At 56.2% G+C, this 24,480-nt stretch overlaps 3 protein-coding genes across 3 annotated transcripts; all 3 read left to right on the top strand.

The window, feature by feature from the left end:
- Positions 1-2,046: 2,046 nt before the first annotated feature.
- LOC111607922 lies at positions 2,047-3,180 on the top strand. The gene is made up of 3 exons (XM_023330099.1): positions 2,047-2,518; positions 2,608-2,856; positions 2,942-3,180. Exons 1-3 carry the CDS (start codon positions 2,273-2,275, stop codon positions 3,134-3,136), a joined length of 690 nt encoding a protein of 229 aa, XP_023185867.1. The 5' UTR covers positions 2,047-2,272; the 3' UTR covers positions 3,137-3,180.
- A 5,737-nt stretch (positions 3,181-8,917) lies between these two features.
- LOC111607920 lies at positions 8,918-13,375 on the top strand. The gene is made up of 3 exons (XM_023330096.1): positions 8,918-12,713; positions 12,803-13,051; positions 13,137-13,375. Exons 1-3 carry the CDS (start codon positions 11,196-11,198, stop codon positions 13,329-13,331), a joined length of 1,962 nt encoding a protein of 653 aa, XP_023185864.1. The 5' UTR covers positions 8,918-11,195; the 3' UTR covers positions 13,332-13,375.
- A 5,737-nt stretch (positions 13,376-19,112) lies between these two features.
- On the top strand, positions 19,113-23,570 carry LOC111607919. Its single transcript, XM_023330095.1, has 3 exons — positions 19,113-22,908; positions 22,998-23,246; positions 23,332-23,570. The coding sequence occupies exons 1-3, from the start codon at positions 21,391-21,393 to the stop codon at positions 23,524-23,526; spliced, it is 1,962 nt and encodes a 653-aa protein (XP_023185863.1). The 5' UTR covers positions 19,113-21,390; the 3' UTR covers positions 23,527-23,570.
- The last annotated feature ends 910 nt before the right edge of the window (positions 23,571-24,480 follow it).

Here is a 24,480-nt window from a genome sequence, read left to right as displayed (position 1 = left end):
ACATGACAATACACTCATGGTTTGGTTGGGCTTGTCCCACTAAACAGGCATCCACTTTGCACTTACACAGCACATCACAGATCAGGTTACTTGTTAACAATTGCACATGAACACCTATAAGACAGGGTCCAGTCATCCCGGCTAGCTGTATGATCTCGAGTGAGAGCGCACTACCTTGGATGAACCAAGATGACCGTAGGCCGGTTTATGGGCGTAAGAGAGCGGTTCAAACAAGGATCAAACTACAACCTATATCCTAACCCTAACCCTAACCCTAACCCTAACCCTAACCCTAACCCTAACCCTTACCCTAACCCTAACCCTACCCTAACCCTTACCCTAACCCTACCCACACCCAGCTAACCCACTTTGCCACCAAGGATCACCGGTCGGAACACCCAGGTGGCAGGCCCTCTGAGCTGAAAGTGAAAATCTGACACGATTCTATTCCTAATACAAGAGCTCCATCCAGGGGATTTTGCATGAACTGCATCTGCACCGGTATGGCACCAAAAGCGCCCAAATGGCCCATTCAAAGGAATACCGGGGTGGCAAACGAGCTCTTGCAGCCACTTGGGAATAGTGGCAGCCACTGCGGTGCAAAAGCCTATGGGAAATTTTGCCACTTCGGACCGTGGCCCTAACCCTAACCCTAACCCTAACCCTAACCCAAACACAAGATTCTTCACTTAACCTAACCTCACAGGAGTCAAAACGTCTCCCAAAAACCTCTCCCAGGACCACTCTCCAGGCACTCAGGACACTCCAAAACGCACTCTGGTAAGGTTCCCACAAGTACCCAAAAACACAACACTTAGAGCAATTTTTACCCTTTTTGCAAACTCCACCAACCGTGGCAAATGACATGTCTGCGGACTCAGGGGGATCGGCTGAGCACGGAAAACACACTCCCAGCTCGATCCGACGCTCCTAGCAAAACTTGAAAAATCAATGGGAGTCTATGGCAGCTATGGGAAGGGAACGGGCCAGGGACACCAAACTTGCAGGGAAGGTGGCCGACCTACAGGGCTGTATACACACCGAGTTTCATTAGCTTGCCACTTACCCTTTACAAGTTATCCAGCTTGTCCGAAGTTGCCCGATGAATGGGAGTCAATGGCAGCTATGTCTTAGGAAGGGGCCACGGCAACCAAACTTACAGGGAAGGTGGACATGTTCCCAAGGACTCTCGACGCCAAGTATGGGCCCACTACCTCAAATACTTTGGGAGTTATTGAGCTTGCCCATCTCAATTTCATGGTTTTCATCCTATATCCTAGTGTAACCCTAGCCCATTTTGCAAACTCCAACAAGCATGACATATCATACCTTTTCTGACTCGGGGGGACCGGCTGAGCACGGAAAACCGACTCCCACCTCGATACGACGCTCCTAGCAAAAATTCAAAATCAATGGGAGTCTATGGCAGCTATGTCATAGGAAGGGGCCACAGCCACCAAACTCGGTGGAGACCTGGAGGGGGTCGAGACATGTATACACACCACGTTTGGTGACATGTCATCCTATGGTTCGGAAGTTATGCAGCTTGATCACTTTTTTTTTTTGTATGGGAGTCAATGGCAGCTATGTCTTAGGAAGGACCCACAACCATCAAACTTACAGGGTACGTGGACATGTTCCCTAGGAATCTCGACGCAAAGTATGGGCCCACTACCTCAAATACTTTTCCAGTTATTGAGCTTGATCACACTCATTTTCTGGTTTTCATCCTATATCCTAACCCTAACCCTAACCCTACCCTACCCTAACCCTAACCCTAACCCACCCTACCCTAACCCTAACCCTAACCCTTACCCTAACCCTAACCCTAACCCTAACCCTAACCCTAACCCTACCCTACCCTACCCTAACCCTAACCCTAACCCTACCCTACCCTTACCCTACCCTTACCCTACCCTAACCCTAACCCTTACCCTAACCCTTACCCCTAACCCTAACCCTAACCCTAACCCTAACCCTAACCCTTACCCTAACCCTAACCCTAACCCTAACCCTAACCCTAACCCTAACCCTAACCCTGGCCTGGCCGGCGTACCTGCAAGGGCAGGGCAAAGCCGTGACAACCATCAAGGTGTACTTGGTGAACGTGACCCAGTTCCTGGCCTACTTTGCTGAAACGCCGCCGCCGGACAGCACGCTTTCCAGGGCGCAGATCGTGCGCGCGACCAGGGCGGTGAAGGCTGCCTCATCGCAGATTGCAACTGGCATTGTGCTGCGCCAGATCCGCGTCAAAGCAGCCAAGGAGCAGCGGATGGTGACAGCGGATCTTCTTCGCAGGTGTAGGACCGGGGCTGCGCTGCAAATCCCAAGGCTGCTTGAGCGGATCGAAGCGGAGCCATCCGCGGTGGAGCTCCGACATCGCTTCTTTGGCTACTTTGCGCTGTATGTGACCGCGATCTACGGACACAGGCCCGGCGTCATCTCCAACCTGACTACCGCCGAAGTCCAGGAAGCCAGATCCAGAGCTTCCAGCACCTCTCCTGGGTTTGTGATTAACGTGAGTATGGGGGCTGAACCTCCAAGCACCACAAACCCCCCCAAAAAAGCATAATTCATCCATGACATCTCACCATCCTTTTTCCACAGGTGGAGAACCACAAGACCAACCGGAGCTTCGGGGTCGCACAGCTCTACTTGAAGTCGGACGAGTTCCAGTGGCTCACTCGGTGGATCGCGGTTAGGGCCGGCCTCGGTCCGTCCTGTGACCTGGTGTTCTTCACCCCCGGGAATGGGCCAGTGAAGAAGCTTGTGCACAGCGCACAGAGAGCCTGGAAGGAGATGGGGCTCGCGGGGAGACCGACCATGACTGACATCCGCACCTCTGTTGCTACACTGGTAAGTAGGATCCACAGAGCCAGCCAGCGCTGCCCTAGAGCCAGCACCAGCTAATCGGAAGCCTGTCACATCCCTCTATCCACAGGCAAGAAACACGCAGCCGATGGATGTCCGGAGCCAGATGTCCAGGCTGATGTGTCACGACACAGCCACTGCTGACAGGTTCTACGCGCTCAACCTGGATGAAAAGCAGCTGGATGACCTCCGGAAGAAGTTTGAAGAGGCCACACAGCCAGCCTCCCCCTCCCCAGGTGTCGAGGTCACCCTCCGTGACTCGTGAGGGTGAAGAAAAAGCTTATTTAATAAAAAACATTACCCATGGTAGATGCACTTGTGTCCTGGATAATATTTTATTTAAAGTGGCCTGGAGGAGTAGAGGGCCCTTAGCTTGTTAAGTAGCCTTAATGTGAGCACTGAAAGCTGGCTACAACACCTGCAGTTAACCCCTGCAGAGCTCCAGGCCTGGAGGTCAGCACACAACCAGGCCTGGAGGCCTGCAAGGGTCAAACACAGCTGTCAAAGCCTTAAAGTGAGCACTGCTAGCTGGCTAAAACACCTGCAGTTAACCCCTGCAGAGCTCCAGGCCTGGAGGTCAGCACACAACCAGGCCTGGAGGCCTGCAAGGGTCAAACACAGCTGTCAAAGCCTTAAAGTGAGCACTGCTAGCTGGCTAAAACACCTGCAGTTAACCCCTGCAGAGCTCCAGGCCTGGAGGTCAGCACACAACCAGGCCTGGAGGCCTGCAAGGGTCAAACACAGCTGTCAAAGCCTTAAAGTGAGCACTGCAAGCTGGCTACAACACCTGCATTTAACCTCTGCAGAGCTCCAGGCCTGGAGGTCAGCACACAACCAGGCCTGGAGGCCTGCAAGGGTCAAACACAGCTGTCAAAGCCTTAAAGTGAGCACTGCTAGCTGGCTAAAACACCTGCAGTTAACCCCTGCAGAGCTCCAGGCCTGGAGGTCAGCACACAACCAGGCCTGGAGGCCTGCAAGGGTCAAACACAGCTGTCAAAGCCTTAAAGTGAGCACTGCTAGCTGGCTAAAACACCTGCAGTTAACCCCTGCAGAGCTCCAGGCCTGGAGGTCAGCACACAACCAGGCCTGGAGGCCTGCAAGGGTCAAACACAGCTGTCAAAGCCTTAAAGTGAGCACTAAAAGCTGGCTACAACACCTGCATTTCACCTCTGCTCTCCCTCCAGCAGGGGTCAGCACACAACCAGGCCTGGAGCTCTGCATGGGCCCTTAGCTTATTAAGTAGCCTTAATTGGAGCACTGAAAGCTGGCTACAACACCTGCATTTAACCTCTGCAAAGCTCCAGGCTTTAAAGGGGCCCTCAGCTTATGAAGTAGCCTTAAATGGAGCACTGCAAGCTGGCTGTGACCTCTGCTTATGACCCCTGGAGACATCCAGGCCTGGAGGTCAGCACACAACCAGGTTGGAGGGACTACAGGGGCCCTTAGCTTATGAAGTAGCCTTAAATGGAGCACTGCAAGCTGGCTACAACACCTGCATTTAACCTCTGCAGAGCTCCAGGCCTGGAGGTCAGCACACAACCAGGCCTGGAGGCCTGCAAGGGTCAAACACAGCTGTCAAAGCCTTAAAGTGAGCACTAAAAGCTGGCTACAACACCTGCATTTCACCTCTGCTCTCCCTCCAGCAGGGGTCAGCACACAACCAGGCCTGGAGCTCTGCATGGGCCCTTAGCTTATTAAGTAGCCTTAATTGGAGCACTGCAAGCTGGCTACAACACCTGCATTTAACCTCTGCAGAGCTCCAGGCCTGGAGGTCAGCACACAACCAGGCCTGGAGGCCTGCAAGGGTCAAACACAGCTGTCAAAGCCTTAAAGTGAGCACTAAAAGCTGGCTACAACACCTGCATTTCACCTCTGCTCTCCCTCCAGCAGGGGTCAGCACACAACCAGGCCTGGAGCTCTGCATGGGCCCTTAGCTTATTAAGTAGCCTTAATTGGAGCACTGAAAGCTGGCTACAACACCTGCATTTAACCTCTGCAGAGCTCCAGGCCTGGAGGTCAGCTCACAACCAGGCTGGAGGGAATAAAGGGGCCTTTAGCTTATGAAGTAGCCTCATAGTGAGCACTAAAAGCTGGCTACAACACCTGCAGTTGACCCCTGCTCTCCCTCCAGCCTGGAGGTCAGCACACAACCAGACTGGAGAGACTGCAGGGGCCTTTAGCTTATGAAGTAGCCTCATAGTGAGCACTAAAAGCTGGCTACAACACCTGCAGTTGACCCCTGCTCTCCCTCCAGCCTGGAGGTCAGCTCACAACCAGCCTGGAGAGACTGCAGGGGCCTTTAGCTTATGAAGTAGCCTCATAGTGAGCACTAAAAGCTGGCTACAACACCTGCAGTTGACCCCTGCTCTCCCTCCAGCCTGGAGGTCAGCTCACAACCAGCCTGGAGGGAATAAAGGGGCCTTTAGCTTATGAAGTAGCCTCATAGTGAGCACTAAAAGCTGGCTACAACACCTGCAGTTGACCCCTGCTCTCCCTCCAGCATGGAGGTCAGCTCACAACCAGGCTGGAGGGAATAAAGGGGCCTTTAGCTTATGAAGTAGCCTCATAGTGAGCACTAAAAGCTGGCTACAACACCTGCAGTTGACCCCTGCTCTCCCTCCAGCCTGGAGGTCAGCACACAACCAGACTGGAGAGACTGCAGGGGCCTTTAGCTTATGAAGTAGCCTCATAGTGAGCACTAAAAGCTGGCTACAACACCTGCAGTTGACCCCTGCTCTCCCTCCAGCCTGGAGGTCAGCTCACAACCAGCCTGGAGGGAATAAAGGGGCCTTTAGCTTATGAAGTAGCCTCATAGTGAGCACTAAAAGCTGGCTACAACACCTGCAGTTGACCCCTGCTCTCCCTCCAGCATGGAGGTCAGCTCACAACCAGGCTGGAGGGAATAAAGGGGCCTTTAGCTTATGAAGTAGCCTCATAGGGAGCACTAAAAGCTGGCTACAACACCTGCAGTTGACCCCTGCTCTCCCTCCAGCCTGGAGGTCAGCACACAACCAGACTGGAGAGACTGCAGGAGCCTTTAGCTTATGAAGTAGCCTCATAGTGAGCACTAAAAGCTGGCTACAACACCTGCAGTTGACCCCTGCTCTCCCTCCAGCCTGGAGGTCAGCTCACAACCAGCCTGGAGAGACTGCAGGGGCCTTTAGCTTATGAAGTAGCCTCATAGTGAGCACTAAAAGCTGGCTACAACACCTGCAGTTGACCCCTGCTCTCCCTCCAGCCTGGAGGTCAGCTCACAACCAGCCTGGAGGGAATAAAGGGGCCTTTAGCTTATGAAGTAGCCTCATAGTGAGCACTAAAAGCTGGCTACAACACCTGCAGTTGACCCCTGCTCTCCCTCCAGCATGGAGGTCAGCTCACAACCAGGCTGGAGGGAATAAAGGGGCCTTTAGCTTATGAAGTAGCCTCATAGGGAGCACTAAAAGCTGGCTACAACACCTGCAGTTGACCCCTGCTCTCCCTCCAGCCTGGAGGTCAGCACACAACCAGACTGGAGAGACTGCAGGAGCCTTTAGCTTATGAAGTAGCCTCATAGTGAGCACTAAAAGCTGGCTACAACACCTGCAGTTGACCCCTGCTCTCCCTCCAGCCTGGAGGTCAGCTCACAACCAGCCTGGAGAGACTGCAGGGGCCTTTAGCTTATGAAGTAGCCTCATAGTGAGCACTAAAAGCTGGCTACAACACCTGCAGTTGACCCCTGCTCTCCCTCCAGCCTGGAGGTCAGCTCACAACCAGCCTGGAGGGAATAAAGGGGCCTTTAGCTTATGAAGTAGCCTCATAGTGAGCACTAAAAGCTGGCTACAACACCTGCAGTTGACCCCTGCTCTCCCTCCAGCCTGGAGGTCAGCTCACAACCAGCCTGGAGAGACTGCAGGGGCCTTTAGCTTATGAAGTAGCCTCATAGTGAGCACTAAAAGCTGGCTACAACACCTGCAGTTGACCCCTGCTCTCCCTCCAGCCTGGAGGTCAGCACACAACCAGACTGGAGAGACTGCAGGGGCCTTTAGCTTATGAAGTAGCCTCATAGTGAGCACTAAAAGCTGGCTACAACACCTGCAGTTGACCCCTGCTCTCCCTCCAGCCTGGAGGTCAGCACACAACCAGACTGGAGAGACTGCAGGAGCCTTTAGCTTATGAAGTAGCCTCATAGTGAGCACTAAAAGCTGGCTACAACACCTGCAGTTGACCCCTGCTCTCCCTCCAGCCTGGAGGTCAGCTCACAACCAGCCTGGAGGGAATAAAGGGGCCTTTAGCTTATGAAGTAGCCTCATAGTGAGCACTAAAAGCTGGCTACAACACCTGCAGTTGACCCCTGCTCTCCCTCCAGCCTGGAGGTCAGCTCACAACCAGCCTGGAGGGAATAAAGGGGCCTTTAGCTTATGAAGTAGCCTCATAGTGAGCACTAAAAGCTGGCTACAACACCTGCAGTTGACCCCTGCTCTCCCTCCAGCCTGGAGGTCAGCTCACAACCAGGCTGGAGGGAATAAAGGGGCCTTTAGCTTATGAAGTAGCCTCATAGTGAGCACTGAAAGCTGGCTACAACACCTGCATTTAACCTCTGCAAAGCTCCAGGCTTGGAAGGGGCCCTCAGCTTATGAAGTAGCCTTAAATGGAGCACTGCAAGCTGGCTACAACACCTGCATTTAACCTCTGCAAAGCTCCAGGCTTGGAAGGGGCCCTCAGCTTATGAAGTAGCCTTAAATGGAGCACTGCAAGCTGGCTACAACACCTGCATTTAACCTCTGCAAAGCTCCAGGCTTGGAAGGGGCCCTCAGCTTATGAAGTAGCCTTAAATGGAGCACTGCAAGCCGGCTGTGACCTCTGCTTATGACCCCTGGACAGCTCCAGGCCTGGAGGTCAGCACACAACCAGGCTGGAAGCCCTGCACGGGTCAAATACAGCTGTTACAGCCAGAAACTGAGTTACGAAAGCCGGCTTCTGAACAGCCAGCCTTTTCAACCAGGGAACCTTACCCTCCCTCCGATCCGGTGCACCCACACTTAAGCACTCCCTACACGGACTGGACCCACTAGCACGCACAGCCCGGAGGCTCGTGCCCCTGGTAAGGCAGGGTCAAGCAGCTGCGGGTGGGGGGAGGGTGGCTCCCTGTGCGTGGGGGAGGCCCTGGATGGCCAGGCCGGCTGCTGGTCCGTGTATGCCGGGCAGCACGCCACCTCCGCACCAGAGGGCCGGAGGGCCGGAGGGCCGGGTCTTAGGCCATGATCCGGAGTGCGTCTCATGCCCCTGGTAGGGCATAGTTCCAGCAGGGGAGGGAGGGAGGCCCCGGAGGCCCCGGAGGCCCCGGAGGCCGACTATCGATGCCTTCCTTGGATGTGGTTGCCATTTCTCAGGCCCCCTCTCCGGGATAGAGGGCTGACTCTCGTTGCCTTCCTTGGATGTAGTTGCCGTTTCTCAGGCTCCCTCTCCGGAATCGAACCCTGATTCCCCGTTACCCGTGGTCACCATGGTAGGCACGTAGCGTACCATCGAAAGTTGATAGGGCAGACATTCGAATGAGACGTCGCCGCCACGGAGGGCCAGCGATCGGCCCCAGGTTATCTAGAGTCACCAAAGCGGGCCGGGGCGCGGGCCCCACCCACCCCCGTGAGGGAGAGAGAGGGAGAGCCGCACCCCGCATGGGTTTTGGGTCTGATAAATGCACGCATCCCCGGCGGACCCCCCCCCCACCCCGAGGAGGAGAAGGGGGGGCCGGGTCAGCGCTCGTTTGCATGTATTAGCTCTAGAATTGCCACAGTTATCCAAGTAACGGTGGAGCGATCAAAGGAACCATGACTGATTTAATGAGCCATTCGCAGTTTCACTGTACCGGGACTTGCATGGCTTAATCTTTGAGACAAGCATATGCTACTGGCAGGATCAACCAGGGAGATCCCCTATTCGTTTCCCTGAATGGGAGGGCGGGCAGCGCTGAGCTGGTGCATCCAGGTTGCCCCAGTGCCGCTGGTGGAACAGCGGGCTACGTCTGGGTCGCCCCAGTGCCGCTGCGAAGAAACAGCGGGCTGCGTCCGGGGGAGAGCCTTAAGCAACGCAGCTTCGCCGCTGCCCTACATCCGGGAACTTATAAGGGCGACGGAGAGACAGGGTTTGAGAAATCACACGACCTTCTGCGGGCACCGCTGCTTCGGGGGGGCAGGAGGCGCGCTCTGGGCTCCGAGCGGAGGACGCGCGCCAGGACCCTGCCCTGCCCGCAGCGGGCCGACAGTGTAGAACCGCTGGGAAAGACGGGGCGTCTCGGTCTCGCTACCGACAGGACGGCCGCGGGCTGGGACTGAGGGCGGGGCGCACAGCCCCGAAACACCCGTGCCCGGGCCTGGAGGCGAGCTCGCAAGGCTGGAGGAACCGTCCGTCGAAGCGCCGACACGGAGTGCCGGGGCCGACGGGGGCCCTCCATGGCAAGCCACGAGTGCTGTTCGGTCCGGTGTACATTCGTGTTGTGCATGGAAAGCGTGCCCGGGCCTGGAGGCGAGCTCGCAAGGCTGGAGGAACCGTCCGTCGAAGCGCCGACACGGAGTGCCGGGGCCGACGGGGGCCCTCCATGGCAAGCCACAAGTGCTGTTCGGTCCGGTGTACATTCGTGTTGTGCATGGAAAGGTCAAACCTGGAGCTCAGACCTCCAGCGTAAGCTGGAACAGCTTTGAAGCCGCTCACAGCGCACCGTCTTCGGCCTGAGCTGCGGTCCGCCTTTGACTGTGCTTCCTCGCTTCCACGGAGCTCAGAACCGACCCAGAGAGGCGCCAGGCCCATCAGAAGGACCGAGGACACTCACCGGAGCGGCCAGAGCCCACAGCGTTACTGTCTCGGAGATCCAGAGAACCAGAGAGAAAATCTGGAAAAACGGCTTAAAATGCTGGAAAAAGCCGAAAAAGGGGCCTGAATCGGCCTTATCTGAGCTCCAAAAGACCCCTAAAACCGCTCTGGATCAAAACACTTTGTCATTTTTCGCTCCAAGTTCTCTTTTCAAACTCTCTCCTGTAATCCCGCCGGTGGGGTTTTTCTCCATAAGGTCACAAAATCCTATCTATCCGTCAAGCATTTGAAAAATGGACGGGCAATGCTTTGGAGGCCCACACTTAGAAATTTTTCGGCTCTGAGCCTCTGGTAAGGCAGATATAATTGAGCTATGACAGTGTACTAAGTGTGGCCAGCCGTCCGAAATTTTTACTTTATCCCAGGAATACGGGAGTCACATAGGCGTGTTCAGTGCATTATTCTTGGCTTATTGATCCTGGTTTCTAACGTCCTGGTCCCCGGGAAAGTGCATTTTTGACCGCTTTGACCAATTATGGTTTTCGATTTTTAATTCCGCCTGCGGGCGTCCCAGAGGCCGAACGACCACACCAGGCTACTCTCCGGACTCTGGCCTTTCCGGCAATATACGGCTTTCCCCGGGGAAATGCATTTTTAAAAAAATTTATGGAGGTCGAAAATCACCGGGGCCTCCGGAGCCCCGAGGCCGAGGACAGTGAGGTGCTGCGGATACGACTGCCTGCTACATGTGACCCCCTCTGGAAGTCCGAAAATTCAACTTTATCCCAGGATGATGGGAGTGATACGGCCGTGATCAGGCCGTTAATCTGGGCTTATTGATCCTACTTTCGAGCCCTCTGGTCCCCGGGAAAGTGCCTTTTTGACCGTTTTGACCAATTATGGTTTTCGATTTTTAATTCCGCCTGCGGGCGTCCCACAAGCCAAACGACCACACCAGAGTATTCTCCAGACTCTGGCCTTTCCGGCAATATATGGCTTTCCCCGGGGAAATGCATTTTTAAAAAAATTTATGGAGGTCGAAAATCACCACCAGGGCCTCCTGAGCCTCGAGTCCCAGGACAGTGAGGTGCTGCGGATACGGCCGCCTGCGCATGTGTCCTGCCCTGGAAGTCCGAAATTTTTATTTTATCCCAGGATGATGGGAGTGATACAGGCGTGATCAGTGCATTATTCTGTGCTTATTGATCCTGGTTTCGGGCATCTATGAACCGGGGAAACCGCATTGGCGGACCGAACCTGCACTAACCCTACTTAGATCGGGGACTTTGCGGTGGAAATATGGATTTTCCGGCCAAAAATCGGATTAAAGGGTAGCTTGCAACGGAGGATCGGGTTTATGGAGCGGATTATCAGGTTTATTCAGCGGAGAATTCGGGCAGGCAGCGGAGAATAGGGGTGGCGCATCGCGCACAGCGGATGATTGGGGCTGATTCAGGTCACCTGCCAGACGCCTGCCTTTTCCATGTGCTGAAGCTGCAGGCTGCAGCTCAGTTGCTTTCTGCACACACGGAGGAGAGATGACACGGACGAAGGAGAAGAGCTTCTGCCCTGTATGCATGCACAATTCGGGGAAACTGCTTCTGCACCTGCAGCTTCGACACAACGTGACAAACCGCACAGAGCGGCGGCTGCTACTGGCTTTGGCGTGTGGAAGGGTGAGTGTAAAAGGCATGGTTTGTCCGGTGAAACGCTGCAACTACTCGGGAAACAGAGTGGACAGGCACTTGAAGGAGGTCCATGCCGACCTGCAAGACTGGAAGGAGCACCTGAGACGGCTTCAGCGTAGCAGGACGCTCCAGTTAATGGCCGAACTGCGGAGGTCCGAACCACAGCCGCCGCTCGCAACCACTCTGGACCTGGACCACGCACAGCCCGCGAGCGTGGAGACATCCAGCCCCCAGCCAAGCCCGGACGCACAGCAGCTCGCGAGCGTGGAGACATCCAGCCCCCAGCCAAGCCCGGACGCACAGCAGCTCGCGAGCGTGGAGACATCCAGCCCCCAGCCAAGCCCGGACGCACAGCAGCTCGCGAGCGTGGAGACATCCAGCCCCCAGCCAAGCCCGGACGCACAGCAGCTCGCGAGCGTGGAGACATCCAGCCCCCAGCCAAGCCCGGACGCACAGCAGCTCGCGAGCGTGGAGACATCCAGCCCCCAGCCAAGCCCGGACGCACAGCAGCTCGCGAGCGTGGAGACATCCAGCCCGCAGCCAAGCCCGGACGCACAGCCCGCGAGCGTGGAGGGACCAGGCAGCCCCATTTTGCAGAGCAGCTGCAGCGAGGGGGAGGAGGAAGGAGAGGCCCATGCTGCTGCTGCTGCACGTCCCTGCACGGTGGGTAAAAGAGGCTCTTTTAACCCACCACCATCAATTTTTCCCCCATGCGTCTGCAGCTACCTGGAAGAGTTTCATGTGCACCTGGTCGGTGCCCTGCCAAGAGCCAAGCACTTGGAGAACTGCGGCTCCAAGATGAAGCGGCTCAGGGCGTTCTTGAGCCACCTCAGCGAGGGCAAGTCCGAGCTGCGCACCTGGCAGTTTGTGGATGATGTGCGGAGGGTCATGGCCTGGCCGGCGTACCTGCAAGGGCAGGGCAAAGCCGTGACAACCATCAAGGTGTACTTGGTGAACGTGACCCAGTTCCTGGCCTACTTTGCTGAAACGCCGCCGCCGGACAGCACGCTTTCCAGGGCGCAGATCGTGCGCGCGACCAGGGCGGTGAAGGCTGCCTCATCGCAGATTGCAACTGGCATTGTGCTGCGCCAGATCCGCGTCAAAGCAGCCAAGGAGCAGCGGATGGTGACAGCGGATCTTCTTCGCAGGTGTAGGACCGGGGCTGCGCTGCAAATCCCAAGGCTGCTTGAGCGGATCGAAGCGGAGCCATCCGCGGTGGAGCTCCGACATCGCTTCTTTGGCTACTTTGCGCTGTATGTGACCGCGATCTACGGACACAGGCCCGGCGTCATCTCCAACCTGACTACCGCCGAAGTCCAGGAAGCCAGATCCAGAGCTTCCAGCACCTCTCCTGGGTTTGTGATTAACGTGAGTATGGGGGCTGAACCTCCAAGCACCACAAACCCCCCCAAAAAAGCATAATTCATCCATGACATCTCACCATCCTTTTTCCACAGGTGGAGAACCACAAGACCAACCGGAGCTTCGGGGTCGCACAGCTCTACTTGAAGTCGGACGAGTTCCAGTGGCTCACTCGGTGGATCGCGGTTAGGGCCGGCCTCGGTCCGTCCTGTGACCTGGTGTTCTTCACCCCCGGGAATGGGCCAGTGAAGAAGCTTGTGCACAGCGCACAGAGAGCCTGGAAGGAGATGGGGCTCGCGGGGAGACCGACCATGACTGACATCCGCACCTCTGTTGCTACACTGGTAAGTAGGATCCACAGAGCCAGCCAGCGCTGCCCTAGAGCCAGCACCAGCTAATCGGAAGCCTGTCACATCCCTCTATCCACAGGCAAGAAACACGCAGCCGATGGATGTCCGGAGCCAGATGTCCAGGCTGATGTGTCACGACACAGCCACTGCTGACAGGTTCTACGCGCTCAACCTGGATGAAAAGCAGCTGGATGACCTCCGGAAGAAGTTTGAAGAGGCCACACAGCCAGCCTCCCCCTCCCCAGGTGTCGAGGTCACCCTCCGTGACTCGTGAGGGTGAAGAAAAAGCTTATTTAATAAAAAACATTACCCATGGTAGATGCACTTGTGTCCTGGATAATATTTTATTTAAAGTGGCCTGGAGGAGTAGAGGGCCCTTAGCTTGTTAAGTAGCCTTAATGTGAGCACTGAAAGCTGGCTACAACACCTGCAGTTAACCCCTGCAGAGCTCCAGGCCTGGAGGTCAGCACACAACCAGGCCTGGAGGCCTGCAAGGGTCAAACACAGCTGTCAAAGCCTTAAAGTGAGCACTGCTAGCTGGCTAAAACACCTGCAGTTAACCCCTGCAGAGCTCCAGGCCTGGAGGTCAGCACACAACCAGGCCTGGAGGCCTGCAAGGGTCAAACACAGCTGTCAAAGCCTTAAAGTGAGCACTGCTAGCTGGCTAAAACACCTGCAGTTAACCCCTGCAGAGCTCCAGGCCTGGAGGTCAGCACACAACCAGGCCTGGAGGCCTGCAAGGGTCAAACACAGCTGTCAAAGCCTTAAAGTGAGCACTGCAAGCTGGCTACAACACCTGCATTTAACCTCTGCAGAGCTCCAGGCCTGGAGGTCAGCACACAACCAGGCCTGGAGGCCTGCAAGGGTCAAACACAGCTGTCAAAGCCTTAAAGTGAGCACTGCTAGCTGGCTAAAACACCTGCAGTTAACCCCTGCAGAGCTCCAGGCCTGGAGGTCAGCACACAACCAGGCCTGGAGGCCTGCAAGGGTCAAACACAGCTGTCAAAGCCTTAAAGTGAGCACTGCTAGCTGGCTAAAACACCTGCAGTTAACCCCTGCAGAGCTCCAGGCCTGGAGGTCAGCACACAACCAGGCCTGGAGGCCTGCAAGGGTCAAACACAGCTGTCAAAGCCTTAAAGTGAGCACTAAAAGCTGGCTACAACACCTGCATTTCACCTCTGCTCTCCCTCCAGCAGGGGTCAGCACACAACCAGGCCTGGAGCTCTGCATGGGCCCTTAGCTTATTAAGTAGCCTTAATTGGAGCACTGAAAGCTGGCTACAACACCTGCATTTAACCTCTGCAAAGCTCCAGGCTTTAAAGGGGCCCTCAGCTTATGAAGTAGCCTTAAATGGAGCACTGCAAGCTGGCTGTGACCTCTGCTTATGACCCCTGGAGACATCCAGGCCTGGAGGTCAGCACACAACCAGGTTGGAGGGACTACAGGGGCCCTTAGCTTATGAAGTAGCCTTAAATGGAGCACTGCAAGCTGGCTACAACACCTGCATTTAACCTCTGCAGAGCTCCAGGCCTGGAGGTCAGCACACAACCAGGCCTGGAGGCCTGCAAGGGTCAAACACAGCTGTCAAAGCCTTAAAGTGAGCACTAAAAGCTGGCTACAACACCTGCATTTCACCTCTGCTCTCCCTCCAGCAGGGGTCAGCACACAACCAGGCCTGGAGCTCTGCATGGGCCCTTAGCTTATTAAGTAGCCTTAATTGGAGCACTGCAAGCTGGCTACAACACCTGCATTTAACCTCTGCAGAGCTCCAGGCCTGGAGGTCAGCACACAACCAGGCCTGGAGGCCTGCAAGGGTCAAACACAGCTGTCAAAGCCTTAAAGTGAGCACTAAAAGCTGGCTACAACACCTGCATTTCACCTCTGCTCTCCCTCCAGCAGGGGTCAGCACACAACCAGGCCTGGAGCTCTGCATGGGCCCTTAGCTTATTAAGTAGCCTTAATTGGAGCACTGAAAGCTGGCTACAACACCTGCATTTAACCTCTGCAGAGCTCCAGGCCTGGAGGTCAGCTCACAACCAGGCTGGAGGGAATAAAGGGGCCTTTAGCTTATGAAGTAGCCTCATAGTGAGCACTAAAAGCTGGCTACAACACCTGCAGTTGACCCCTGCTCTCCCTCCAGCCTGGAGGTCAGCACACAACCAGACTGGAGAGACTGCAGGGGCCTTTAGCTTATGAAGTAGCCTCATAGTGAGCACTAAAAGCTGGCTACAACACCTGCAGTTGACCCCTGCTCTCCCTCCAGCCTGGAGGTCAGCTCACAACCAGCCTGGAGAGACTGCAGGGGCCTTTAGCTTATGAAGTAGCCTCATAGTGAGCACTAAAAGCTGGCTACAACACCTGCAGTTGACCCCTGCTCTCCCTCCAGCCTGGAGGTCAGCTCACAACCAGCCTGGAGGGAATAAAGGGGCCTTTAGCTTATGAAGTAGCCTCATAGTGAGCACTAAAAGCTGGCTACAACACCTGCAGTTGACCCCTGCTCTCCCTCCAGCATGGAGGTCAGCTCACAACCAGGCTGGAGGGAATAAAGGGGCCTTTAGCTTATGAAGTAGCCTCATAGTGAGCACTAAAAGCTGGCTACAACACCTGCAGTTGACCCCTGCTCTCCCTCCAGCCTGGAGGTCAGCACACAACCAGACTGGAGAGACTGCAGGGGCCTTTAGCTTATGAAGTAGCCTCATAGTGAGCACTAAAAGCTGGCTACAACACCTGCAGTTGACCCCTGCTCTCCCTCCAGCCTGGAGGTCAGCTCACAACCAGCCTGGAGGGAATAAAGGGGCCTTTAGCTTATGAAGTAGCCTCATAGTGAGCACTAAAAGCTGGCTACAACACCTGCAGTTGACCCCTGCTCTCCCTCCAGCATGGAGGTCAGCTCACAACCAGGCTGGAGGGAATAAAGGGGCCTTTAGCTTATGAAGTAGCCTCATAGGGAGCACTAAAAGCTGGCTACAACACCTGCAGTTGACCCCTGCTCTCCCTCCAGCCTGGAGGTCAGCACACAACCAGACTGGAGAGACTGCAGGAGCCTTTAGCTTATGAAGTAGCCTCATAGTGAGCACTAAAAGCTGGCTACAACACCTGCAGTTGACCCCTGCTCTCCCTCCAGCCTGGAGGTCAGCTCACAACCAGCCTGGAGAGACTGCAGGGGCCTTTAGCTTATGAAGTAGCCTCATAGTGAGCACTAAAAGCTGGCTACAACACCTGCAGTTGACCCCTGCTCTCCCTCCAGCCTGGAGGTCAGCTCACAACCAGCCTGGAGGGAATAAAGGGGCCTTTAGCTTATGAAGTAGCCTCATAGTGAGCACTAAAAGCTGGCTACAACACCTGCAGTTGACCCCTGCTCTCCCTCCAGCATGGAGGTCAGCTCACAACCAGGCTGGAGGGAATAAAGGGGCCTTTAGCTTATGAAGTAGCCTCATAGGGAGCACTAAAAGCTGGCTACAACACCTGCAGTTGACCCCTGCTCTCCCTCCAGCCTGGAGGTCAGCACACAACCAGACTGGAGAGACTGCAGGAGCCTTTAGCTTATGAAGTAGCCTCATAGTGAGCACTAAAAGCTGGCTACAACACCTGCAGTTGACCCCTGCTCTCCCTCCAGCCTGGAGGTCAGCTCACAACCAGCCTGGAGAGACTGCAGGGGCCTTTAGCTTATGAAGTAGCCTCATAGTGAGCACTAAAAGCTGGCTACAACACCTGCAGTTGACCCCTGCTCTCCCTCCAGCCTGGAGGTCAGCTCACAACCAGCCTGGAGGGAATAAAGGGGCCTTTAGCTTATGAAGTAGCCTCATAGTGAGCACTAAAAGCTGGCTACAACACCTGCAGTTGACCCCTGCTCTCCCTCCAGCCTGGAGGTCAGCTCACAACCAGCCTGGAGAGACTGCAGGGGCCTTTAGCTTATGAAGTAGCCTCATAGTGAGCACTAAAAGCTGGCTACAACACCTGCAGTTGACCCCTGCTCTCCCTCCAGCCTGGAGGTCAGCACACAACCAGACTGGAGAGACTGCAGGGGCCTTTAGCTTATGAAGTAGCCTCATAGTGAGCACTAAAAGCTGGCTACAACACCTGCAGTTGACCCCTGCTCTCCCTCCAGCCTGGAGGTCAGCACACAACCAGACTGGAGAGACTGCAGGAGCCTTTAGCTTATGAAGTAGCCTCATAGTGAGCACTAAAAGCTGGCTACAACACCTGCAGTTGACCCCTGCTCTCCCTCCAGCCTGGAGGTCAGCTCACAACCAGCCTGGAGGGAATAAAGGGGCCTTTAGCTTATGAAGTAGCCTCATAGTGAGCACTAAAAGCTGGCTACAACACCTGCAGTTGACCCCTGCTCTCCCTCCAGCCTGGAGGTCAGCTCACAACCAGCCTGGAGGGAATAAAGGGGCCTTTAGCTTATGAAGTAGCCTCATAGTGAGCACTAAAAGCTGGCTACAACACCTGCAGTTGACCCCTGCTCTCCCTCCAGCCTGGAGGTCAGCTCACAACCAGGCTGGAGGGAATAAAGGGGCCTTTAGCTTATGAAGTAGCCTCATAGTGAGCACTGAAAGCTGGCTACAACACCTGCATTTAACCTCTGCAAAGCTCCAGGCTTGGAAGGGGCCCTCAGCTTATGAAGTAGCCTTAAATGGAGCACTGCAAGCTGGCTACAACACCTGCATTTAACCTCTGCAAAGCTCCAGGCTTGGAAGGGGCCCTCAGCTTATGAAGTAGCCTTAAATGGAGCACTGCAAGCTGGCTACAACACCTGCATTTAACCTCTGCAAAGCTCCAGGCTTGGAAGGGGCCCTCAGCTTATGAAGTAGCCTTAAATGGAGCACTGCAAGCCGGCTGTGACCTCTGCTTATGACCCCTGGACAGCTCCAGGCCTGGAGGTCAGCACACAACCAGGCTGGAAGCCCTGCACGGGTCAAATACAGCTGTTACAGCCAGAAACTGAGTTACGAAAGCCGGCTTCTGAACAGCCAGCCTTTTCAACCAGGGAACCTTACCCTCCCTCCGATCCGGTGCACCCACACTTAAGCACTCCCTACACGGACTGGACCCACTAGCACGCACAGCCCGGAGGCTCGTGCCCCTGGTAAGGCAGGGTCAAGCAGCTGCGGGTGGGGGGAGGGTGGCTCCCTGTGCGTGGGGGAGGCCCTGGATGGCCAGGCCGGCTGCTGGTCCGTGTATGCCGGGCAGCACGCCACCTCCGCACCAGAGGGCCGGAGGGCCGGAGGGCCGGGTCTTAGGCCATGATCCGGAGTGCGTCTCATGCCCCTGGTAGGGCATAGTTCCAGCAGGGGAGGGAGGGAGGCCCCGGAGGCCCCGGAGGCCCCGGAGGCCGACTATCGATGCCTTCCTTGGATGTGGTTGCCATTTCTCAGGCCCCCTCTCCGGGATAGAGGGCTGACTCTCGTTGCCTTCCTTGGATGTAGTTGCCGTTTCTCAGGCTCCCTCTCCGGAATCGAACCCTGATTCCCCGTTACCCGTGGTCACCATGGTAGGCACGTAGCGTACCATCGAAAGTTGATAGGGCAGACATTCGAATGAGACGTCGCCGCCACGGAGGGCCAGCGATCGGCCCCAGGTTATCTAGAGTCACCAAAGCGGGCCGGGGCGCGGGCCCCACCCACCCCCGTGAGGGAGAGAGAGGGAGAGCCGCACCCCGCATGGGTTTTGGGTCTGATAAATGCACGCATCCCCGGCGGACCCCCCCCCCACCCCGAGGAGGAGAAGGGGGGGCCGGGTCAGCGCTCGTTTGCATGTATTAGCTCTAGAATTGCCACAGTTATCCAAGTAACGGTGGAGCGATCAAAGGAACCATGACTGATTTAATGAGCCATTCGCAGTTTCACTGTACCGGGACTTGCATGGCTTAATCTTTGAGACAAGCATATGCTACTGGCAGGATCAACCAGGGAGATCCCCTATTCGTTTCCCTGAATGGGAGGGCGGGCAGCGCTGAGCTGGTGCATCCAGGTTGCCCCAGTGCCGCTGGTGGAACAGCGGGCTACGTCTGGGTCGCCCCAGTGCCGCTGCGAAGAAACAGCGGGCTGCGTCCGGGGGAGAGCCTTAAGCAACGCAGCTTCGCCGCTGCCCTACATCCGGGAACTTATAAGGGCGACGGAGAGACAGGGTTTGAGAAATCACACGACCTTCTGCGGGCACCGCTGCTTCGGGGGGGCAGGAGGCGCGCTCTGGGCTCCGAGCGGAGGACGCGCGCCAGGACCCTGCCCTGCCCGCAGCGGGCCGACAGTGTAGAACCGCTGGGAAAGACGGGGCGTCTCGGTCTCGCTACCGACAGGACGGCCGCGGGCTGGGACTGAGGGCGGGGCGCACAGCCCCGAAACACCCGTGCCCGGGCCTGGAGGCGAGCTCGCAAGGCTGGAGGAACCGTCCGTCGAAGCGCCGACACGGAGTGCCGGGGCCGACGGGGGCCCTCCATGGCAAGCCACGAGTGCTGTTCGGTCCGGTGTACATTCGTGTTGTGCATGGAAAGCGTGCCCGGGCCTGGAGGCGAGCTCGCAAGGCTGGAGGAACCGTCCGTCGAAGCGCCGACACGGAGTGCCGGGGCCGACGGGGGCCCTCCATGGCAAGCCACAAGTGCTGTTCGGTCCGGTGTACATTCGTGTTGTGCATGGAAAGGTCAAACCTGGAGCTCAGACCTCCAGCGTAAGCTGGAACAGCTTTGAAGCCGCTCACAGCGCACCGTCTTCGGCCTGAGCTGCGGTCCGCCTTTGACTGTGCTTCCTCGCTTCCACGGAGCTCAGAACCGACCCAGAGAGGCGCCAGGCCCATCAGAAGGACCGAGGACACTCACCGGAGCGGCCAGAGCCCACAGCGTTACTGTCTCGGAGATCCAGAGAACCAGAGAGAAAATCTGGAAAAACGGCTTAAAATGCTGGAAAAAGCCGAAAAAGGGGCCTGAATCGGCCTTATCTGAGCTCCAAAAGACCCCTAAAACCGCTCTGGATCAAAACACTTTGTCATTTTTCGCTCCAAGTTCTCTTTTCAAACTCTCTCCTGTAATCCCGCCGGTGGGGTTTTTCTCCATAAGGTCACAAAATCCTATCTATCCGTCAAGCATTTGAAAAATGGACGGGCAATGCTTTGGAGGCCCACACTTAGAAATTTTTCGGCTCTGAGCCTCTGGTAAGGCAGATATAATTGAGCTATGACAGTGTACTAAGTGTGGCCAGCCGTCCGAAATTTTTACTTTATCCCAGGAATACGGGAGTCACATAGGCGTGTTCAGTGCATTATTCTTGGCTTATTGATCCTGGTTTCTAACGTCCTGGTCCCCGGGAAAGTGCATTTTTGACCGCTTTGACCAATTATGGTTTTCGATTTTTAATTCCGCCTGCGGGCGTCCCAGAGGCCGAACGACCACACCAGGCTACTCTCCGGACTCTGGCCTTTCCGGCAATATACGGCTTTCCCCGGGGAAATGCATTTTTAAAAAAATTTATGGAGGTCGAAAATCACCGGGGCCTCCGGAGCCCCGAGGCCGAGGACAGTGAGGTGCTGCGGATACGACTGCCTGCTACATGTGACCCCCTCTGGAAGTCCGAAAATTCAACTTTATCCCAGGATGATGGGAGTGATACGGCCGTGATCAGGCCGTTAATCTGGGCTTATTGATCCTACTTTCGAGCCCTCTGGTCCCCGGGAAAGTGCCTTTTTGACCGTTTTGACCAATTATGGTTTTCGATTTTTAATTCCGCCTGCGGGCGTCCCACAAGCCAAACGACCACACCAGAGTATTCTCCAGACTCTGGCCTTTCCGGCAATATATGGCTTTCCCCGGGGAAATGCATTTTTAAAAAAATTTATGGAGGTCGAAAATCACCACCAGGGCCTCCTGAGCCTCGAGTCCCAGGACAGTGAGGTGCTGCGGATACGGCCGCCTGCGCATGTGTCCTGCCCTGGAAGTCCGAAATTTTTATTTTATCCCAGGATGATGGGAGTGATACAGGCGTGATCAGTGCATTATTCTGTGCTTATTGATCCTGGTTTCGGGCATCTATGAACCGGGGAAACCGCATTGGCGGACCGAACCTGCACTAACCCTACTTAGATCGGGGACTTTGCGGTGGAAATATGGATTTTCCGGCCAAAAATCGGATTAAAGGGTAGCTTGCAACGGAGGATCGGGTTTATGGAGCGGATTATCAGGTTTATTCAGCGGAGAATTCGGGCAGGCAGCGGAGAATAGGGGTGGCGCATCGCGCACAGCGGATGATTGGGGCTGATTCAGGTCACCTGCCAGACGCCTGCCTTTTCCATGTGCTGAAGCTGCAGGCTGCAGCTCAGTTGCTTTCTGCACACACGGAGGAGAGATGACACGGACGAAGGAGAAGAGCTTCTGCCCTGTATGCATGCACAATTCGGGGAAACTGCTTCTGCACCTGCAGCTTCGACACAACGTGACAAACCGCACAGAGCGGCGGCTGCTACTGGCTTTGGCGTGTGGAAGGGTGAGTGTAAAAGGCATGGTTTGTCCGGTGAAACGCTGCAACTACTCGGGAAACAGAGTGGACAGGCACTTGAAGGAGGTCCATGCCGACCTGCAAGACTGGAAGGAGCACCTGAGACGGCTTCAGCGTAGCAGGACGCTCCAGTTAATGGCCGAACTGCGGAGGTCCGAACCACAGCCGCCGCTCGCAACCACTCTGGACCTGGACCACGCACAGCCCGCGAGCGTGGAGACATCCAGCCCCCAGCCAAGCCCGGACGCACAGCAGCTCGCGAGCGTGGAGACATCCAGCCCCCAGCCAAGCCCGGACGCACAGCAGCTCGCGAGCGTGGAGACATCCAGCCCCCAGCCAAGCCCGGACGCACAGCAGCTCGCGAGCGTGGAGACATCCAGCCCCCAGCCAAGCCCGGACGCACAGCAGCTCGCGAGCGTGGAGACATCCAGCCCCCAGCCAAGCCCGGACGCACAGCAGCTCGCGAGCGTGGAGACATCCAGCCCCCAGCCAAGCCCGGACGCACAGCAGCTCGCGAGCGTGGAGACATCCAGCCCGCAGCCAAGCCCGGACGCACAGCCCGCGAGCGTGGAGGGACCAGGCAGCCCCATTTTGCAGAGCAGCTGCAGCGAGGGGGAGGAGGAAGGAGAGGCCCATGCTGCTGCTGCTGCACGTCCCTGCACGGTGGGTAAAAGAGGCTCTTTTAACCCACCACCATCAATTTTTCCCCCATGCGTCTGCAGCTACCTGGAAGAGTTTCATGTGCACCTGGTCGGTGCCCTGCCAAGAGCCAAGCACTTGGAGAACTGCGGCTCCAAGATGAAGCGGCTCAGGGCGTTCTTGAGCCACCTCAGCGAGGGCAAGTCCGAGCTGCGCACCTGGCAGTTTGTGGATGATGTGCGGAGGGTCATGGCCTGGCCGGCGTACCTGCAAGGGCAGGGCAAAGCCGTGACAACCATCAAGGTGTACTTGGTGAACGTGACCCAGTTCCTGGCCTACTTTGCTGAAACGCCGCCGCCGGACAGCACGCTTTCCAGGGCGCAGATCGTGCGCGCGACCAGGGCGGTGAAGGCTGCCTCATCGCAGATTGCAACTGGCATTGTGCTGCGCCAGATCCGCGTCAAAGCAGCCAAGGAGCAGCGGATGGTGACAGCGGATCTTCTTCGCAGGTGTAGGACCGGGGCTGCGCTGCAAATCCCAAGGCTGCTTGAGCGGATCGAAGCGGAGCCATCCGCGGTGGAGCTCCGACATCGCTTCTTTGGCTACTTTGCGCTGTATGTGACCGCGATCTACGGACACAGGCCCGGCGTCATCTCCAACCTGACTACCGCCGAAGTCCAGGAAGCCAGATCCAGAGCTTCCAGCACCTCTCCTGGGTTTGTGATTAACGTGAGTATGGGGGCTGAACCTCCAAGCACCACAAACCCCCCCAAAAAAGCATAATTCATCCATGACATCTCACCATCCTTTTTCCACAGGTGGAGAACCACAAGACCAACCGGAGCTTCGGGGTCGCACAGCTCTACTTGAAGTCGGACGAGTTCCAGTGGCTCACTCGGTGGATCGCGGTTAGGGCCGGCCTCGGTCCGTCCTGTGACCTGGTGTTCTTCACCCCCGGGAATGGGCCAGTGAAGAAGCTTGTGCACAGCGCACAGAGAGCCTGGAAGGAGATGGGGCTCGCGGGGAGACCGACCATGACTGACATCCGCACCTCTGTTGCTACACTGGTAAGTAGGATCCACAGAGCCAGCCAGCGCTGCCCTAGAGCCAGCACCAGCTAATCGGAAGCCTGTCACATCCCTCTATCCACAGGCAAGAAACACGCAGCCGATGGATGTCCGGAGCCAGATGTCCAGGCTGATGTGTCACGACACAGCCACTGCTGACAGGTTCTACGCGCTCAACCTGGATGAAAAGCAGCTGGATGACCTCCGGAAGAAGTTTGAAGAGGCCACACAGCCAGCCTCCCCCTCCCCAGGTGTCGAGGTCACCCTCCGTGACTCGTGAGGGTGAAGAAAAAGCTTATTTAATAAAAAACATTACCCATGGTAGATGCACTTGTGTCCTGGATAATATTTTATTTAAAGTGGCCTGGAGGAGTAGAGGGCCCTTAGCTTGTTAAGTAGCCTTAATGTGAGCACTGAAAGCTGGCTACAACACCTGCAGTTAACCCCTGCAGAGCTCCAGGCCTGGAGGTCAGCACACAACCAGGCCTGGAGGCCTGCAAGGGTCAAACACAGCTGTCAAAGCCTTAAAGTGAGCACTGCTAGCTGGCTAAAACACCTGCAGTTAACCCCTGCAGAGCTCCAGGCCTGGAGGTCAGCACACAACCAGGCCTGGAGGCCTGCAAGGGTCAAACACAGCTGTCAAAGCCTTAAAGTGAGCACTGCTAGCTGGCTAAAACACCTGCAGTTAACCCCTGCAGAGCTCCAGGCCTGGAGGTCAGCACACAACCAGGCCTGGAGGCCTGCAAGGGTCAAACACAGCTGTCAAAGCCTTAAAGTGAGCACTGCAAGCTGGCTACAACACCTGCATTTAACCTCTGCAGAGCTCCAGGCCTGGAGGTCAGCACACAACCAGGCCTGGAGGCCTGCAAGGGTCAAACACAGCTGTCAAAGCCTTAAAGTGAGCACTGCTAGCTGGCTAAAACACCTGCAGTTAACCCCTGCAGAGCTCCAGGCCTGGAGGTCAGCACACAACCAGGCCTGGAGGCCTGCAAGGGTCAAACACAGCTGTCAAAGCCTTAAAGTGAGCACTGCTAGCTGGCTAAAACACCTGCAGTTAACCCCTGCAGAGCTCCAGGCCTGGAGGTCAGCACACAACCAGGCCTGGAGGCCTGCAAGGGTCAAACACAGCTGTCAAAGCCTTAAAGTGAGCACTAAAAGCTGGCTACAACACCTGCATTTCACCTCTGCTCTCCCTCCAGCAGGGGTCAGCACACAACCAGGCCTGGAGCTCTGC

Source organism: Xiphophorus maculatus, unplaced genomic scaffold, assembly GCF_002775205.1.
Source record: "Xiphophorus maculatus strain JP 163 A unplaced genomic scaffold, X_maculatus-5.0-male Unplaced_Scaffold_BN000188F, whole genome shotgun sequence".
NCBI classification, from domain to species: domain Eukaryota; kingdom Metazoa; phylum Chordata; class Actinopteri; order Cyprinodontiformes; family Poeciliidae; genus Xiphophorus; species Xiphophorus maculatus.
Note: the sequence above shows the minus strand (reverse complement) of the source record. Positions and strands in the feature narration are given on the sequence as shown.